This window comes from Zootoca vivipara, chromosome 4 (genome assembly GCF_965207765.1).
Source record: "Zootoca vivipara chromosome 4, rZooViv2.hap1.1, whole genome shotgun sequence".
In the NCBI taxonomy this organism is placed as follows: domain Eukaryota; kingdom Metazoa; phylum Chordata; class Lepidosauria; order Squamata; family Lacertidae; genus Zootoca; species Zootoca vivipara.
This window is the reverse complement of record NC_142587.1, coordinates 77,966,273-77,983,270: the sequence shown is the minus strand read 5'-3', so window position 1 is coordinate 77,983,270 and position 16,998 is coordinate 77,966,273. Positions and strand designations below refer to the sequence as shown.

At 45.7% G+C, this 16,998-nt stretch overlaps 1 protein-coding gene across 2 annotated transcripts in view; it reads right to left on the bottom strand.

Annotated features, from left to right (window-relative positions):
* HSPH1 (heat shock protein family H (Hsp110) member 1) overlaps window positions 1-16,329 on the bottom strand; it is a 35,532-nt gene extending 19,203 nt beyond the window's left edge. Inside the window, exons 1-7 of one of the 2 annotated variants that reach the window (XM_060273803.2) lie at window positions 15,831-16,329; window positions 9,835-9,892; window positions 6,905-7,045; window positions 5,945-6,067; window positions 4,385-4,484; window positions 3,491-3,624; window positions 1,629-1,873 (exon numbers count right to left, since the gene is read on the bottom strand). In XM_060273803.2, the coding sequence (XP_060129786.1) occupies window positions 1,629-1,873; window positions 3,491-3,624; window positions 4,385-4,484; window positions 5,945-6,067; window positions 6,905-7,045; window positions 9,835-9,892; window positions 15,831-15,937 (908 nt within the window). In that variant the 5' untranslated portion in view covers window positions 15,938-16,329. Of the gene's footprint in view, window positions 1-1,628; window positions 1,874-3,490; window positions 3,625-4,384; window positions 4,485-5,944; window positions 6,068-6,904; window positions 7,046-9,834; window positions 9,893-11,676; window positions 11,766-15,830 lie in introns of those variants that run through there. The other variant, XM_088668237.1, reaches the window with a different exon arrangement.
* Window positions 16,330-16,998: the final 669 nt, after the last annotated feature.

The following is a 16,998-nucleotide window of genomic DNA, read 5'->3' as shown; positions in this document are numbered from 1 at the left end:
TTCACATACAGGTGAAACTCGGAAAATTTGAATGTCGCCGAAAAGTGCATTTTATTTCAGTAATGCAACTTATTATTTTTTATTTTTCTTTTAATTTTTACAAATGCTATCTTTTGTAAATTCCACAGTAATAAAACAAATAGTTACAATAATACAAAAATAAGTATCGCTATTACATTTCATTAATTACATTCCATTTATAATTGACCCAGCTAACGACAAATAATTACAATTACAACAAATAAAGGCTTGACATATCTTGTTTTGCATGTCATGCATCTCTCTCATATATTGGTTTCACCTTTTAAGTTGCTTTAAATAAATAAATAAATAAATGCACTTTTCGACGATATTCTAATTTTCCAAGTTTCACCTGTATTGTGGCTGGATACAGAGTAGGGACCCAGGTGGCGCTGTGGGCTAAACAACTGAGCCTAGGGCTTGCTGATCAGAAGGTTGGTGGTTCGAATCCCTGTGACGGGGTGAGCTCCCATTGCTTGGTCCCAGCTCCTGCCAACCTAGCAGTTCGAAAGCACATCAAAATGCAAGTAGATAAATAGGAACCGCTACAGCGGGAAGGTAAATGGCATTTCCATGTGCTGCTCTGGTTCACCAGAAGCGGCTTTGTCAGGCTGGCCACATGACCTGGAAGCTATACGCCGGCTCCCTTGGCCAATAATGCGAGATGAGCGCGCAACCCCAGAGTTGGTCACGACTGGACCTAATGGTCAGGAGTCCCTTTACCTTTACCTTACAGAGTCTTCAGAGCTTTCACTTGAAAGGGGACAAAGACGGCAACTGCCTCCTGTCCAGAAGTGGCTCATCTGTAAGTCAGAGCTGCTGTGCAGGGGTGTTAATGTTAAGCTTAGACTTAATGACAATTATTTCCACTTAGCAGGAGGAAGGGTGGGGCAAGGAGGTTGGAGTTGCGCAGTGAAGTTGATCCGGAGCTCCTGTGGGTGCGCTGGCACCCCCCCCACCTCTCTCCTCCTCGGTAAGCAAAACAGTTGCCAGGAAGCTAGCACTGCAGCTCCACCTCACTGGGCACAATACTGTGCCCGGGTAAGACAGGGATAAAGACAGTTCACTGGTGCCTACACTAGTAGCTCCTGTGCATGCCTAGAAAGGGCTACTTCACACATTTTACAAAGGATGGCATTCAGCTACTACAGCATCCTGTAAGTGCAAAGACTCCCGCTTGCACAATTTCCTCTCCTCTTCCTGCCACTGTGTGCACCCTGCACCTTCCCCAAATCTGCTCCAGAGGGTTGGGGGAACCCCTAGGACAGATTTAGGGTGTGTGCAGGGGGAGCAGAGGGGAATAACGCCCTATTGGGCAAGCAGAAATCCTTGTGGTGACAGAACGGTAACACAGAGCTATATCTGACGTATTTCCTATGAAGTATAAACCAGGCACCCCTACCAGACTTGGCCCTCCAGCTGTTTGGGGACTACACCTCCCATCATCCCTGACCACTGGTCCTGTTAGCTAGGGATGATGGGAGTTGTAGTCCCAAAACAGCTGGAGGGCCAAGTTTGGGGATGCCTGGTATAAACCTTCTCGTTTGTCTTTTTGTTCAGATCTATTCTTTCCAGTACAATTTAACTGCATCAGATGGGTCTCTCACCTATTCATCTTTCCAGACACGTCTGTATCATTCATAAAGCATTCAATATTAAGTGGGATATCTGTGCTGTTTGAGCTCATTAGTTTTTTCAGCTTCTCGCACTCCTGGTATAAACGAAGAAGGGCCCGTACTTTAGATCTGGGGTCCAGTTTGTACTTGGCTTTTATTTCAGCACAGAAGTGATCCACTAGTTTTTCATCAAAGCTTTTTCCACCCAGAAAAGGATCAAAAGCTGTGCCAAGCACCTGGTTGGAAGAAAAGAAGGCAATGTTAGCTGCCCTACATAGCACTGTCATTCAAACCTGGAATGAAATGACTACTGATATGAAGGCTAAGCAAACGGCGCTACCAGCCAGCGTTCTTTAATCATAACGTTGACATCCATGTACAAACATATACAAAGCTCCCAGTGCATGCTAAATCAACACAGGCAGTACCAGTTTAGGGCCACCTTGGGAGAACATACTCAAATCAAGCAGGCATAATTCATGGGTAAGATTCTGTCATTCCGTCTATTTCCGAAGTTCTGGTGTGAGCGCAGTTGCTCATGTGGCCGAAACGATACCACAATACAATGGGAGCGGAGTGTGCTCATTGGCCACATCATGCTGAACACTGGGAACAGGTAACTCGGCAGAAGGATGAATGGAAAGAACAGGAGTGGATCACCCGATGGGGTGGAGCTGTAGCAATAAATAGCCCATCAGTGATGCCCCTGCCATTCTCTGGGAGACAGGGAGGTTGGAGTTGTGCAGGTGTATCAACAGAGCCCATCTAGCACTCCTGTCAACACGCCCACTGTTAGCGACTTGTGCAAGCCAGTTGGTAGTTCACCACACCACAACCCGTGTGATGTATCGTCGTAGTATGCAGAGCCTCACAATAGTCTTCAGGGTTTTCCTGCTCCCAGCAGACAGCTTCTTCCAGTCCCTAGTTGAGGGGGAAACTCCTCTCCCACACAGTGCAAAACAGGCATCCCCAAACTTCAGCCCTCCAGATGTTTTGGACTACAATTCCCATCATCCCTGACCACTGGTCCTGTTAGCTAGGGATCATGGGAGTTGTAGGCCAAAACATCTGGAGGGCTGAAGTTTGGGGATGCCTGGTGCAAAGCAACAAAGTGATCACTGTCTCCAGGCCCAAGACAAAAGCTAAACACTGCTATCTACTAGATACAGTTCTTCTGGTTTCTGAATTAAAGATACATATGTACAGAGAGATCTGCTAACGCTATTGCCATGCTAGCCAACGCTGCTGTGCAAAACCCACAGCCTTTTCCCAACTCTCACAGATTCAGAGTCAGACCAGGACAGCACCAGGAGATGTAATTGGACCCAATGAAGCCAATGCCCCAGAGACTATTACACCTATCTCTACATCCCTGAGCCAATGGGAGGGTGAATGACTCAGCAGTCACACACTTGACCTCTGTTGCTATGGTAACCAGGCGCGCCTGGTCTCTTATCTCAGAACATCCAGATATGCGGGGTGGGGGTGGGGGTGCTCCTCAAGACATGAGACTAAGCATTGTGTTATTTATCCCATTGTTCACATTACACCGATACAGATGCAGCCCTGACCTCACTTATCACCTCCTTCTCCCCTTCATGGGAAGCAGCAGCAGCACCGCAGTCAGGAAGCTCCTGCTGCAGCTCTGCCCCGCCTGACGCACCACTCCTAGCTGAATCGCTCAGACCTCTGGCCCCAGTTGACTACATGCTGCTTGCTTTCTGTCCTGTTTGCAACACTCTGCATAGAACTTTTCTCCTCCCCTTTTCCAGTTTTCGCCGTTCTGCATGCACATTCCAGGAAACGAGCTCGCCAACAGGTCTGCTCATATCGGCCCCTCAGGCTCTGCCTACCTTCACTTTACCCTTGTTAAAAGCGCAGGCGGAGACTTGAAATGCCGAGTAGCCCATATCTATGAACACCACCAATCGTGGTTTCTCTTCCAGAGCTGGAAGGTCCTGCTTGTAGATCCCGTAGTTCAGGGCCACTGGGAAAAGACAAACCATTGATGTTAAGTCAAAGCTACTTACGATAGCTAGAAAATCAATGGCACTTCCAGTTGGGGAGGTGACATTGCACTCAACCACTTGAGACAGCAAAGTTCGCTTACTCAGAAGTGTAGCAGAAAAGATGGAGAATAGTTCCAGTCTGCCTTTTCCCTTCACCATCCTCAACCATGGGGCCTTGGTAAAAAGGGTAGAATATCGTCAAAAAGTGCATTTATTTCAGAGTGGCTGAGGTAACCCAGCCAGATGGGTGGGGTATAAATAATAAATTATTATTATTATTCTTTTAATTTTTACAAATGCTTTCTTTTGGAAATTCCACAGTAATAAAACAAATAGTTACAATAATACAAAAATAAACATCGCTATTGCATTTCATTAATTACATTCCATTTATAATTGACCCACCTAACGACAAATAATTATAATTACAACAAACAAAGGCTTGAGACAGCTTGCTTTGCATGCCATGCATCTATCTCATATATTGGTTTCACCTTTTAAGTTGCATTACTGAAATAAATGCACTTTTCGACGATATTCTAATTTTCCAAGTTTCACCTGTAATGCCCTTACGAACCCCAGAAGCAGTTTTCTGAGCTTACGCATCTGCCGGGAAAATTTACATGCCTGGACAGCACATTTTCACAATATGCTTTCACATCGACGGTAGGCGTGGCTATGATCGCGAGAGGAGACACTTTGCTCTGTGTAAACAGGAAGTAAATTTCATTGGCCCACCTGCTGTCATATCATTCATGAGCCTGAGGCAGTTCAAGCCCACAACCTGGGCAGCATCCAGCAGAGACCTCCTTTCAGGATCAGTGAAGAAAGATGGAACCTAAGGGAAGCGATCACATAGAGGTATGGAGGGTTACCGAGAGGAAAAGTCCGGCTAATTTGTTTTTAAAATACAGTGTCTCTGGGCTTCTTTTGCAGTAATTTTAAAAGGCACATTGTTTCAGCCCTGACTACTAGGTTGGCCTCTCATTCACCGCCCCAGTGCAACCCTGACGGTTGATTTCAGCAAGGACATTGCATTGAGTAACATGTTGAGAAGATTGATTGATTTTACTAAGATGTGACTTTTCCTCAACGAGCTGTGCCCAAAGTGGCTTACAGCACACATTAAAAACATCAAAATAGAGAACTTCGGAAACACAAACATACAAGACACAAAACACGTCAGTAAATTCAAAAGAACGAAAGCCAACAATTTAGCAAACACAGAATAAATTCAATATTACCAAACAAAAACAAAAAAACACTTCACCCCAACCTATGCTTAAGTACATAAATACCAAGCAAATAAAGTTAGCAGACAATAGGGCGGGATATAAATAAATGTTTTAAAATGCAGATTCTCACACTTCTGCAGTTATTTTAAAAGGAATGGCACACTGTAGCAAGATGCAGTATAATACATTTACATAATATGTTTGCATAATTATAAATTCATGGAAAGCTGGCAAAAAACAGTGCCCTTTAAGACTTCAACATAAGCCACCCAATTTTAAAACACACATCGGTGGTTTATGATGTAGAATTAATTCAATTTTTTTTTGGCCAACTATCCATGTGAATGTATAATTAATTAAAAGCCTTATATTAACTTAGGAATTTATAATCATTGTGTATATGTTTACTGCACGATTTCTTTATGTCTTGGTGAGCAGAACTCACCTTGCACAATGGAACTCTACCCAACTCTTCTCCTCCAGCCCTGTCCCCAAACTGCTTCAGAAGGTCCCCATACCCCAATATAGCTGATTTTGAGGGTGCAAGGGGGGGGGGTGCAGGGAAGCAGAGAGGAGGGGAAGTTTCATCCCACAAGTGGAAGTCTCTTGCATTGACAGAAAAGGAATGATATATGTATTATTAGTACTTGTCATTATCTGTTGCCTATTTCAATCACACTCATATACAGGGTGAGTCCTTTAAAAGGACTCAGAGTACACATGTTTAGAGTACACATGTTCCACGGGGCCTCTTTTAAAAGACTCACCCTGTATTACTCTTATCTATAAGTAACTGAGTGCAATGTTTTCTTTTCACATCTTAACAATATCTCCACATTTACATGGGTGCCCCAGAGGATTCCCATCCAGGTTTCTGTTTTGTTCTCCACCTGCTTAGCTTCACCGATGCTGCAGCATCAGATACCCCCACATCATCCGCCGGGTCCAGTTATATTCAATATTCAAAGTTGCTTAGACGCCTGCACAACAACATATTGGAAAGCTTCCGCAGGGTCAGCACAAGAGGAGACAAATACAAACAAGGTTAAATGGAGCTACTTACTGAAATAACGCAATCGGAGACCGGCTTTTTGAGGTTATTCTCGGCCGTCTCCTTCAGTTTCGTCAGCAGCATAGCTGTTATCTGCTCCACACTAAATAAATGCTCCTCGTCCATATACATAACCTGAAGAAACGAAACAAGAGTAAAGCAACTATTGCAGCAATTCCAAGCCAGGTCAGCCCACTATTATTCCTAAATTCTAATCACCAAACATTCGTTCTACAAAACAATTATTTCCAAAAACATTTCCTATGGCACACCTGAAAGTCAAAGCTAGCTGTGGATGAGCATCAGCCAGACTGTGTAAATGAGCAACACACACACACCCCGCCCCGAGAATATGAGAAAACTGACAGGAGGCCAAGATCTGAGGAAAAGGCTGTATGAGGGGCGGGGGAAAGCCACAACCACCACATTCAGGTGTAAAGATAAACTGTGGTTAATCATGACTTGAGTAGCCTTGCTCCCCTCCAGTGTGGCCATGAGAAGCTTTTGCTTTCAATTAAGCACAGCTTAGTATTTCATCCAAACCCTAACAGTGTTAAATCTTAACAATGTTTTGCTGAGATAAGCCAGCTTCATAATTATGATCTGAGGTTGGTTTGTTCCAAACAAAACACACATTAAAGCTTAACCACAGTTTATCTGATTCAGGCAACACGTTACAGCTGACTGGTGGTACCTACAAACCCCTTTACCTCCTTCATGACATCAAGTATAAGATGGGCAGACATGGCTGGGCCAAATGGAGATGCCTAGAAGACCTAATGAGGTGAGCAGACCAGAGATTCTCTACCCCTGACTCAACATTACCATCAAACCAAAGGTCATGGTTTGTCTTGCTCCAGACAAACCATGAGCTGCAGTCAAGGTTGGCATAGTGTGATGTACTCCCATTTATCTTATGAAAGGAGATTGACAAAAAATAAATAAATCATAGAAACGATGAATTCATCTTACCTTTATTCCAACATTTCCATTTTTCATTGGAACAACAGAGTAGCTCAAGTGCTCTTTCTCCTTCTGGATAAAAGGATCGTTACATGTACGGCCGTGGAATCTCTTGAAGTTGAAGACCGTGTTCTTTGCATGAGTAATTAACTACAAATTGAAGGGGGGGGGGAGAGAAAACCCTGATGACTGGCCATCTTGTCAAAGAAGATGCCAGAAACAAAGTGAGATCTATTGTCAGCAAAGACATAGTTAAAGTATAGGCATGTTTCAAGTTCTGTTTATTGCTTAAAGTTTTGTTTATTATTACTAGTTGAAGCAGGGGTGGGCAACCTTTTCTAACTGGCCCCATCTTGCAGGCCAACTTTTACAGGTGGGAGGGACACAATAATTTAACTCAGGCATCCCAAAACTGCAGCCCTCCAGATGTTTTGGCCTACAACTCCCATGATCCCTAGCTAAGAGGACCAGTGGTCAGGGATGATGGGAATTGTAGTCCAAAACACCTGGAGGGCCCAAGTTTGGGCGTGCCTGATTTAACTCATTACTCTTTTTTTAAAGTAACTCAAAGCATCTTACAACATTTTTTAAAAAAAGCATTAAAATTAGCATAAAACTAAAGCAGAGTAAAATCTGTAATTCATTCATATTTTTAAAGGGCAGGACTAAAACATCCCACCCATTGAAGGAAGCCAGAGATCATGAAAAGTCCAAGGCCTGGTAGAAACACTTTTGCCTGGTGCCTAAAGATAAGTACAGTCATACCTCGGTTTAAGTACACCTCGGTTTGAGTATTTTCAGTTTAAGTACTCCGTGGACCCGTCTGGAACGGATTAATCCACTTTCCATTACTTTCAATGGGAAAGTTCGCTTCAGGTTAAGTACAGACTTCCGGAACCAATTGTGTTTGTAAACCGAGGTACCACTGTAATGAAAGCGCAAGGCAGGCCTCCCTGGGAAGAGCATTTCAATAAAAGGGAGCTAGTACTGAGAGGGTCTGTTCTTGTGTCAACACTCTCTACTCCTCCCTTGGAGGCGGCATGTGGAGAAGGGCCTCAGGTGGTGAGCCCAGGATCCAGGTTGGCCCATGTGGGGACAGTCAGTCCTTGAGGGATTGGGGATTCAAGCCACATAAGGGTCTATGGGTCAAAACCAGCACTTTGAACTGAGCACAGAAACAAAATTGGTGGCCAGTGCAGTCGTGATGGAATTGATTTTATATGCTCAGACCGTCTTAACGTCAGTCATCTGGCTGTCGAATTCTGCACCAGTTGCAGTTTCTGAATCAACTTCAAAGGAAGCCCTGTGTATATGGCATTAAAATAATCTAACCTAGAGGCTATCAGAAAAAGGGTAACTGAAATGAGGCTGTTTCTGTTCAGAGAGGGGAGCAGCTGGGCACTCTGCACCACCAAGACCACTTGAGCCTCAAGCGACAGTCCAGCTATGTGCCGTCTCCTTTGAAGGGAGTGTAGAGCGCGCAACCCCAGAGTCGTCCGCGACTGGACCTAATGGTCGGGGGTACCTTTACCTTTTTTAGCCCCATCGAGAACAGGGGATCACCCACTAACAGTGTCTCAGCCTTGTTGGGATTGAGCTTCAGTTAACTGGACCCCATCCGGTCCGCAACCCGAGGCAAAACACTGGTCCAGCATATCCACTGCCGCATTTGGACAATATACTCCAAAACTCTGGATGAGCTTACTCAGCAGTTTCATGTAGACACTGAAGAGCATGAGGTAGCGCTAGAACAGGGATGGGGAATGTCCAGCCAGTGGGCTCATCTTGGCATGCCAGAGGGTCCTGAGGGGGGTATTTCCCCCAACCAACCCCATCTGTCAATCAACTGACCCAAAATCATGTTGGATCCTAGCAGTGGGGCTCAGTCTTGATGGGCTTTGACCCACCAGTGTGCTTGCTTGTGAGGAACATTCTGGTGAAGCAGACCCCCAAGCAGTGGCGTAGCTAGCCGCTCGGGTGCCCAGTACAGCGTGCGCGTCCTGCACCCATGGGGCGGGACATGCTGTGTGGAGCCTCTCCACCGCCTCCCCCTCAGCTTAGGGAGAGGTGGTGGGCAGACGCAAGCCCCACGCTGCCGTTTCAGGCACTGCAGAGCCTGCAGCGCCCAAGCCACCACGCCACTCCTAGGAGAGACGCGTGGCTTGGGCACGCTGCAGGCCCTGCGGTAAATGCCGGCCCCTGCGGTGTGGCGCCCAGTGGCAGCCGCATTTCGTTACATTTCTTGACTGAACTGAAAAGTTTCGCGAGCCCATTTTAAATTTTTAAAAACTCATATTTTTGTCATTTTGTCACACACACCCCCAGTGATGACACCCGGGGCGGACTGCACCCCCCGCACCTCCCTTCCTCCGCCACTGCCCCCCGACCCCAATCCCTGCAGGTCATGATGTTGGATGATTCATCCATCTACAATTCAGATTTGGCTTTGATAGGCAGATGAATAATATAGGTAGCACCATCTGTTTATCTGGTTTACCTGGTACTTTAAAACGCAGCAGCCAAAGGGGGACAGGCCATTGCCCCATCTGATGAGTTTCTGAGTCACTGCAAAGCCCAAGCAGTGTAGAAAACAGCTGCTTGAAGGGCTACATTCAGCATTTGCCTCTCTGCCCAGTATAGGAACATGAGAAAAGGTCTACTGGATTAGGAAAGAGCCCAGCATCTAGCCTAGCATCCTGTTTTCACAGTGGCCAACCCGATGCCTTTGGGAAATCTCTAAGCAGAGCATGAGTGTTAATAGTCCACTCCCCATCTGGCAGGTCTAGCATTAGTTATTAGTATAATTTCAGCAACCTACATTCTGAGAAGCAGCATGGGTAATTTATTTTTCCCCTATTCCCAGTGTCTTATTTTCAAAACAGCCACTTTACTAATTTCCCAGTGTAAATGGCTTTGCTGTTAATCAGAGAATGACTCACTTGGTTCTTAGCGGACACTCCAATTGCCCTGTTCTTGGACCCAAACGACACCACCGACCTGAAAAGAAAGTAATCACCAGTGAATATAATATACACAGTAAATTGCCATTGGTTGAGAGGCTGGTGGGCTTCTCTGATATCATTCGATGATTCTAAAAACATGCACTTGTAAACGTTTCCTTCTGCACCTTACATTTAAAGCGCTCTTTGGCAGTCATTGCCAAAGAATCATGGGTACTGTAGTTCGTTGAGGGTGCTGGGAATTGTAGCTGTGAGGAATCTCCCAGTGACTCTGTTGGAGTCATGGGGAAACCCAGCCAGATGGGCGGGGTATAGATAATAAATTATTATTATTATAACCGGTAAAGTGGTATAGTAGCACTTTAAATGGATGGTGTGGACGTAGCCAGTAATGAGAATTTTTTAAGCAGTGCATTCCAACAGCATCAGTTCATGCCTACCTAATAGTGACTGCACAGTGAAGATCCTAAAAAAGTAACTTCTGCCCAAAACTATAGAAACACTTCATTTCTACAAAGATTTACATATTTGCTGCTGTAGGTAAATGTGTTGAAATGACCCAAGTCCCAACAGAACTGCACCATATGGCACAGTTAAGAGCTGACAGTGCTGATAATTTAAAATATGCAAGGGCTGGAATTTCCCACATCTGATCTCGAATCACAGGTCAATTGGTCAGGGGGTCAAGATTGCATGAAGGAAATCCCTGAGGCACACACACACACACCCAGCTTGTTATGAAAGGAAGAGCTGTACAAAACCGGTAATTTAATCAGAGTGGAAACAAAACTCAGGACAGTAGAGCTCTCAGCAAGGCAAAGGACGGTAACAGGTATTATGAAAACAAGAGCTCTGCCCATAATGGGCAGTGAAACTTTCTTCTCTCCTGAAGCCACAGTGCCCTGAGTTTCCATGGCCATGGGTCATCTACTTGAACCCCCTGCAATGCAGGAATATGCACCCATACGGGTTTCAAACCCATGACCTTGGCGTTATCAGCACCATGCTCTAACCAACTGAGCTAACCAGCAAAACAGGGTTGGGGAAAGAAACCATGTGATGACATCATCATAATTATTTTTTGTAAGTCTTTTTTTTTAAAAGATATATTGTAAAGTTATTTTTGTAAAACTAAAAAGCAGGGTTCACCATCCTGGCACATTCTGAATTTTTAGAAAGAGGGAGGGAGGCAAAACAAAACCCTGAAACTGCAAAGCAGGCTACTTTTGCACAAAACTGAGAAGAATTGTCTGTACGGTGGTACCTCTACTTACAAATATCTCTACTTACGAATTTTTCTACTTACAAATGGAGCTCCGTCCGCCATCTTGGATGCGGTTTAGATAGGATTTTTTCTACTTATGAATTTTTAGATAGGGTTGCTTCGACTTATGAATTTTTTCTCCCAATGCATTCCTATGGGATTCGACTTACAAATTTTTTCGACTTACAAATGTGTGTTTGGAACGCATTAAATTCGTAAGTAGAGGTACCACTGTACATTTTTTCCTCACACCTCAGGTTCTAAAAAGGCTGGAAACTTGCTGCTGCTTTTTTAAAATGAAAGCTGGGAATCTGGAGTTGTAGTTGACACTTTGAGGGGGTCTGATCTAAAGGAAGTAATTACACTTATGACGTCTTAAAAAATTACCCGTCAAACATACCATATTTTTTGGTGTATAAGACAAGCTGTTTTGATCCAAAAATGGCCATTCGCCACTTAAAAACTCAGCCTCATGCTTCGTTCTGGCGGGTGAACGATTTTTAGCATTGCCCGCTTGGTTTTTTTTGGGGGGGGGGTTTATCCCGAAAATCACTCACCCGCCAGAACGTAGCACACAGTCGCTCACGCTGCAGCTGCGTGATTGCCGCCATTAATCATGCTGGCGGCGATCGGGGAGCTGATAGGTGGTTTCTGCAACACAAACGGAACCAAAAGGTTGTGGTGGGGAGAGATTGACTGGTTCTCTGCATCCCCCAACAGATGGTGATTTGCAAGTGCTCCCTGCGGAGAGGCAAGAGTTTGGGAGGAAGGCACAAGCCTGAAAGGTACAGCGGCTGTAAGCAGGCTCCTTTGCTCTTTGCTCTGCCCAGGACAGGCGGGGGGGGGGCGCTGTCCCTTTGAGGAGGAGGGTGCCTGGCAAGGTGGTGGCTGGCTGTTCTGCACACTCTCTCCAGGCCTGATCAGCCAAAGTGCAAGGATGAGTTTTTAAGCAGCGAATGGCCACTTCATTGTTGGGGGGAGGGGAAGAGATGCCGAAAATCACCCCCCCCCAAGCCCAATATTGTAAGCGGTGTGAGCGCCTGTGTGTTGCGTTCTGGCGGGTGAGTGATTTTCGGCATTCCCCCCAAATAATCCTCTCCAAAAGTTCAATCCCCCTATTTTCTAAATTTTGAGGCCCCCAAAATAGTCTTATAGACGGAAAAATATGGTAGTTGTACAATTAATACACAAGTGATCCTAGTTTGATAAACGAAGATGTATTGGATTGGGAATGACCTTTCCATCCTCACCCCTTCTTCCCTTGAGCACCTGACTTAGATGAAGGTTTCTTACATGACTGCTTTTCACATCACCCAAACTGAGGGAATTATGCATTAAGAGCTCCCTCTAAATTGGGATACTGACAAGGAAAGAACACTTCCTACATCACTTCTGATCAGTCCAATAAACGATAGTTTGAGAGATTAGGATCATTATGCCTCAACTGGGCATCTGAGTGATTTTCTATGAAAATAAATAACAGGGAAATACCTTTTTTAGACAAAGTATTAAAAATATGGCACAATACATCAGATACTCCATTGCTCTGATAAACACAAGACTGGGGCTTGTGCCAAGTCAACAAAGGCATTGGAATTGAGCCTCTGTCTCAAAGATATGTCGCTGTATAGCAGGCACAGGCAAACTCCGGCCCTCCAGATGTTTGGGACTACAATTCATCCACGATCCCTAGTTTACAGGACCAGGGGTCAGGGATGATGGGAATTGTAGTCTCAAACATCTGGAGGGCCGGAGTTGGCCTATCCCTGCTGTATAGCTTGTATAAACAAGTGCAAAGTGATGCATGTTGGAGCCAATTTTTTATTTATTTTTTACATACAGTATGCTTGTGTGGTCTGAATGGACAGTGAATGACCAGGAATGAGACCTTTGGATCATACCACATAGCTCAACGAAGATGTTGACCCAGTGTGTGGCATCTGCGAAAACCGTGTACATTTCTGGTAGCCTCGCTGCAAAAAGGTTATTGTAGAGGTGGAAAGGTTTATGGAAAGGGCAACCACAAGGATCAAAGGGATGAAGCAACTTATCTAGGTGGAAAGATTGCAGCATTTGGGCCTTTTTATTTTAGGTAACAGGCAAATGAAAGACCAAATGATGGGAGTGTCTAAAATCATTTATAGCATTGAGAAAGTGGATAGAGAAGTTTTTCTCCCTGTCTCATAAATTATTATAATTATTATTATTTATTAAAATTCTATACCACACTTTATTCAAGGATTACAGGGTGATTTAAAATATGAAAACACAAGCGGGAAGCCACTGAAGAAAAGGCCGTTCTTGTGTTGCCACCCTCTGAACCTCCACAAGAGGCACACAAAGGGCCTCAAATGATGAATGCAGGGTCCAGGTTGGTTCATATGGAACGAGGCGGTCCTTGAGGTATTGTGGTCCTGAGCACTAGAACTTGTGGACATCCAAAGAAGCTGGATGTTGGATGAAAGTACTTCTTCGCATGATGTATGGTTAAACTATGGAATTTGCTCTCAGAAGCAAACAGGGAGGGCAAGAAGAGAAGTTGGGGGAAATGCCAAGTTCTACACAAATTGCGGAATATACTCTGCTGAATCAGGCCAAAGGTCAATCTTGTTCGCTTTTCTGATCTCTGTTCACAGCGATCAGCCAAATGCTTGTTAGGAAGTCCACATGCAAGGTCTGAGTGCAACAGTTCTCTCCTCACCTGATATTCAGAGACATATTGCTTCCAACAGAGAAGGCAGGACATACTCCACTCAGATGCAATACAGTACAGTAATACCTCGGGTTACGAACGCGATCCGTTCCGGATCGCAGTTCGTAACCCGAATAGTTCGCAAACCGAGCGCGATGGGCGCCGCCATTTTGCGCATGCGCAAATCGCGCGATCGCGCGGCTTATGCTCGCGCGGCGAAAACACTTCCGGGGTTGCGCAGTTCGTAACCCGAACTGTTCGCAAACCGAGGTGGTCGTAACCCGAGGTACGACTGTACATTCTAGGGATTGCAATTTAAATAAAAATGTTGCTTATTTACAGATAGCTTTTATGAACAATTTCATACCCCCTATAATGGACTCCTGAACTTCTGGGGAAAGGGTGTGGTACAAAAATGGCTTTAAAGCAGAGCTTTCCAAACTCTTCATGTTGGTGACACACTTTTTAGACATGCATCATTTCGTGACACAGTAATTGCATTTTACTAGCAAACGGGAGGTTAAATGAAATCATTTTGATGAATGCAAGACAACAGGGTTTTTAAAAGATTAACAATGCATCAACTTTCACTTAGGCAGCTTTGGGTGTGGAAATGGGCACTTGTCGCTGGTCTCCCACCCCTATGGGTGTCTCAACTTTCTAGAGTTTACCAGTCTAAGCTTTATCTCAAAGGCCCACTCTGGGTTGATGCTCCACCCTATTGAGATAGGCAGAAAATACAGTTTATTCATTAGATTTCATCCTCCGTCTCTATCCGGAGGATAGAAAACTCCAGAAGCTTCTAGATCCTGGTCTGAGATTCCTGAATATTAGTCCATCTCCCCATAGCTGCACAGGATCCAGCAAGCTCTTCTTTCAAACTGCATCAAACTGCATCATCCCTCTCCCTCTCCCACTTCCTTAGTGCCTAAGCACTAAGTAGGTGGAAGCTGCTTGGGGATAGGGAGTGAAGGGGACACAGATTGTGAGGAGGCACTGCAGCATCACCTCTGCCCCTCCCTCTTCAATCAAGAATCCAAGAAAAAGCCAATACATACTCAACATCTTCTCCCTATATACACGCCTACCACAGGCTAAGGGAAGCGTTAGATAGATCATTTGCTTCTATGATGCACTCAAATTTCTATGCATGAGATGCTGGAAGCGGCAATGGTGGGAGGAATGCAACAAAACTGAGCTTTCTGGGTGGGACATATACACGTGTGAAATAAGAACCGTTTGCCACATTCTTGGCAGCTCACATATCTTGGAAAGAAAATTTTAAAAAATCGTTCCAGTAGCACCTTAGAGACCAACTAAGTTTGTCATTGGTATGAGCTTTCGTGTGCATGCACACTTCTTCAGATAAGTGTGCATGCACACAAAAGCTCATACCAATGACAAACTTAGTTGGTCTCTAAGGTGCTACTGGAACGATTTTTTTGTTTTTGTTTCGACTACGCCAGACCAACACGGCTACCTACCTGTAATTATATCTTGGAAAGAATTAAATATCACTCCCAGCCCCCCCTTTAATTTAACGCAGCTGGCTCTGCTTCTAAGAAACAGCTGCAGCCCTAGGCACAGTTACTTGACAGCAACCTCCGCTAAACTAAACGGGACTCATTTACAAGGAAACGTGCTTACTTGCAAGTAAATGGCATTGAAGTCTCCGCGGTTAGAATTGGGGATGAAAATAAATAAAGGGAAAGGGAAAGGTCAGCAGATGTCTGCCTTCATCGTGCGTGGGGAACCACCAAGCCTATTATTGATTATTATTAAAGAAGGCTGTTACCTGATCGCTACTTACTCGCGAGTAAGCCCTATATACACTCAACGGGGTTTGCGTGAGAGCAAAGATCCAGAGGATCACCATGTGGTATCACTTCCATCAGACGCAGGCATTGTCGCCTTCAGTTTGACACAGGTGTATCGCACGCCTGCATTTGCAAAGCCCGCGATCTTTCGCCTGCCTGCCTCTGACACCAACCCAGCCCACCCTCCGGATCTGTTACTCACGGGGTGCACCGGTCACTGAACTCGTTGGCCACGGTCTCTATACCCCCGGCTCTGGCCACCGCGACGTAGCAGCTCTGCGAGCCCAAGTCAAAGCCCACCACAGCCATGGCGGGGCTCCCCTGCGCCAGACGCTGCCGCTGCTTGGGAAAGTGTGGATCGGGGCTGGAAGCGCCCTCGCCGCTCGGCTCTCCCCCGCTGCAGGTGCAACCCTCGCCCAGCCGTCGCAGCAGCCGCAGCCGCGCCCTCCCTCCCTGCCTGCCTGCGTGCGAAAATCTCTGCCTCCGGCGAGGAGGCTTAAATGTGACAATGGGCAGAAGTTTCCAGAAACTGCGACAAGCTCCTTCGCCGGCTCCACGTGCGGCTTCCGCTTCCGCCTTTCTCCGGCGAGCTCGAACCCTCCCAGCCAATGCAGAAGCCGGGAACCAAGTGACGTCCACCGTTGCCTGGGCGACGGCGGACGCCGCGCGGCCTTCCTCCACCCGGCTGCTCACGAACGTTCCAGACTGACGCAGGTAAGAGGCGTGGACGGGGGAAGTTCACGTAAAGGCATGCGCAGCCGGGCCGTGGGTGGCGCTTGCCTTGCACCGTTAAATGGGACGGGAAATGAAATTATCCAGAGTTGTTATTAAAAGGCGCTCTCGGCTTTTCTTGGCGGGTGTTCTGCAGATTGGGCTCTTTAAGCGGGAAAGTGATGTGTGTTTGCTAAAATAGTGACAGCTCTAGTTCTCCGTTATTTGTAACCTACGTGCTTGTTTAATTCATCATGAGAAAACATGATGACTGTTTTTTCATCCTCTGAAACTCCGCTATCGCCACTTCCGAAGTACTATGGAATTGTCATTATGCAGAGCAGTGCTGTAATTTTTACCCTCAAGCTACGGCCCGCTGAATTCAATGGCAATTCCTAGATTTATGGGATTTTAGAGTTGGAAGGTATCCCCCTACCCTCTCATCCTCCCACAAACACATTTAAAATATATTGGATGTTAGTCAGCCCAAGGCCTGGCTGATGAGGAACGTTTTCACCCTGCGCCTAAAGATGTATAGTGAAGGCGCCAGGTGAACCTTTTCTGGGAAGAGCATTCCACAAACGGGGAGCCACTGCAGAAAAGGCTAGTTCTTGTGTTGCCACCTGCCAGACCTCTTCTGCAGGAGGCACTTGAAGAAG